Below are 2,500 nucleotides of genomic sequence, written 5' to 3' on the forward strand. Positions count from 1 at the left end.
GCCTTTTTTATTCTCATTCCTTGAGGTGAGAGGTCACCGATTCCTTCCGAAAATCACCATGCAAGTTTTCTTTCAGGAAAGAGGCTGTCATTCAGACTTGTTTAAACTTGTTTAAACTTGTTTTAGATCTTGCTATTGTATTAATTACAAATGATTTATATTTATGATGGTTTGGTTCTAGGACAGCGCTGCAGATGACACGCAGAGCAGCGACCGAGCCGCCTACAAACACGCCGAGGTGATCGAGATGGACGCCAAGACGGAGAGGAACAAGAAGCAGAAAGAGAAAGTAGGTCCTTTTTAAAAAGGGAAGCGAACCGCTGCTCGTGGAGGTTCGTCCTCACGTTGAGAGTAACGACCCTCTGGGTGCTGTTGCTGTTTCAGCCGTCGTTGTCCGAGCCGCTCCGCCGCAGAGACGCCGCTCACAAGAGGAAATGCAAACCGCGAGGAGCCGACATCCCGCCACATAACTACAAAGCCTATCAGCTCTACACGCTGTACCGCGGAAAGGACGGCAAAGTCATGCAGGTAGGGGCTCAAACAACCGGTTGAGTGTGTGTCTCCGTGGCCCGTCTTGCTCTCTGCTGCAGCAAACTGCGTCATCTTCTGGGTGCTGCACGCTCAAGGACCTCGTCTGGTTGTGGTTCATCATGTGGTTGAAGCGGCCACTGTTCATTTACTACTCTTATCCAGCCCGCACAGGTTATTTAGAAAACATTCCAGTCCCATATGTTGCAAAGCCTACATTAAACATTAAATAACAGTTATTTTACCAGCTCAAAGTGTTACTGTAGTAAATATGGACCATTGCTATTTGACAAAAACATGTCAAAGACTAAATACGTTTGCTGTATTTCAGGCTCCTCTGAATGGCTGCCGCTGTGAACCTCTCATCAGTAAACTGGAGAACCAGCTGGAGGCCACCAAGGAGGAGATGAAGACTGAAATCCACACAGTCCAAGACCTGATGAACAGCAAGATGGGCCAGCTGGACCGCAAGAACAAACACCAGGTAACGGCCGCGGCCGCGTCCGCGCGCTAACGTTTGGGCCACATGTGTCGGCTGCCTCGCTGACACATTGACACATAATTTTTACTGATATTTTAGATAAATAATGATTTGTAATATGAATATAATGGCTACGTGGGTAAAGTCGACGGCTGGTAAGTTTAGTAAATAACGTCACTTACTCTTAATCAACATTAATATATTCAAGTCCTAAGACTATGTCTAGTTTCGTATCACAATATCGATATAATATTTCTATATTTCTGACTAAGCTACACTGAACACCTCGATAGAGACGAAGCCTCCTCGCCCGTCACCGTTCTAGTTGCGCTCACGACGTGTGCGTTTTGTGTTTTTTCCCGTCAGATCCGAGCTCTCGATAAGATGACGGTGGAGCGAGTATCGGCGGAGAGGACCGAGTGTCTGCAGAGGATCGAGCAGCAGGCCCTGCAGGAGAGGCTGGAAGCAGAGAAGAGACAGGTAACACTGCTGACCAATCACAGGCTCTGCAGCCGATGAGGTCATCACTGAGGTGTTGTTGCTGACCCACGATGTGTTTACAGCTCTGTGGAGCAGTTGTAGACCTCTGTACTGTTGCAAGGTGATGTACAGGTGATGTACAGATGGTTTTACGTCGTCCCACCGAGTCCTGACATAAACTAGTATGAACCCTTGTGTGTGTCGTTGGTTTCAGCAGGCGTCTCTGGTCAGCGAGCTGAAGAGCTGGTGTCTGTCCAAGGTGCACAACATGGACCTTCGATTCACAGGAGAGCCCGGCGGCGCCAAGCTGCGGCGCTCCTCCTCTGTGTCCGAGGGCCTGAACGAAGCCGACGGAGCCGGCTTCACCGTGCTGCCCTCTGGCCAGGGAGGAGGCTCCCAGTGCCCGGAACTCGACGTCCTGCTGGACTCCAGCCGGGGGGATACCAGCAGGGGGGAGGGCGGCTCAGCCAACCACTACTTTGTGGTTCATGTGGAGAACTCTCCAGGTAACGGCGCCACAAACACCTCACCAAACCCATTGTGTAAATGTACATCAGGTACAGGCTCACTGAGAGAGAAATCTCGATGCTTCATTTAAACGCACTTGTTCAAACACCCTTTAACAACATCTTATGCTGCGTTCACACCAAAAGTGTTGCGAATTATTCGTGCGAGTAGATTACATGCAAAGTCAATGCACAGACGCGAATCGTTTCTTCCTGGAGGAGATGTGTGTGCCTACGGATAATATTATGAACCCAGACACGGGGGCGTTTGATGTTCTGACGTTTGTGGGGCTTCCACAACAAGTATGAAGCAGAACTAGTGGTTATTTCAATGGTGAATGGCGAAAATAGTAACTGCTTTTATGGAGAAAAGCCACGGAGATAAGCCGTGAAAAAGTGAATGATGCGAATTAACCACACAAAGTCGAGCAAACTAAGTAAACTCACGCGAAAAGGTGTTGCGAAAAAGATTTTGGTGTGAATGCAGCATCACTCTGTCCTGGAG

At 48.9% G+C, this 2,500-nt stretch overlaps 1 protein-coding gene across 1 annotated transcript in view; it reads left to right on the forward strand.

The window, feature by feature from the left end:
* The window catches only part of ankrd6b (ankyrin repeat domain 6b), a gene marked incomplete at its 5' end in the record, with an annotated part of 16,973 nt that overhangs the window by 13,234 nt on the left and 1,239 nt on the right, over positions 1 to 2,500 (forward strand). The window contains 5 exons of the mRNA XM_079215475.1: positions 182 to 289; positions 385 to 528; positions 860 to 1,012; positions 1,376 to 1,489; positions 1,707 to 1,995. Of these exons, the coding sequence (XP_079071601.1) occupies positions 182 to 289; positions 385 to 528; positions 860 to 1,012; positions 1,376 to 1,489; positions 1,707 to 1,995 (808 nt within the window). The remainder of the gene's footprint in view (positions 1 to 181; positions 290 to 384; positions 529 to 859; positions 1,013 to 1,375; positions 1,490 to 1,706; positions 1,996 to 2,500) is intronic.

The sequence above is a fragment of the Taurulus bubalis genome (genome assembly GCF_910589615.1).
Source record: "Taurulus bubalis genome assembly, chromosome: 3".
Classification (NCBI taxonomy): Eukaryota; Metazoa; Chordata; class Actinopteri; order Perciformes; family Cottidae; genus Taurulus; species Taurulus bubalis.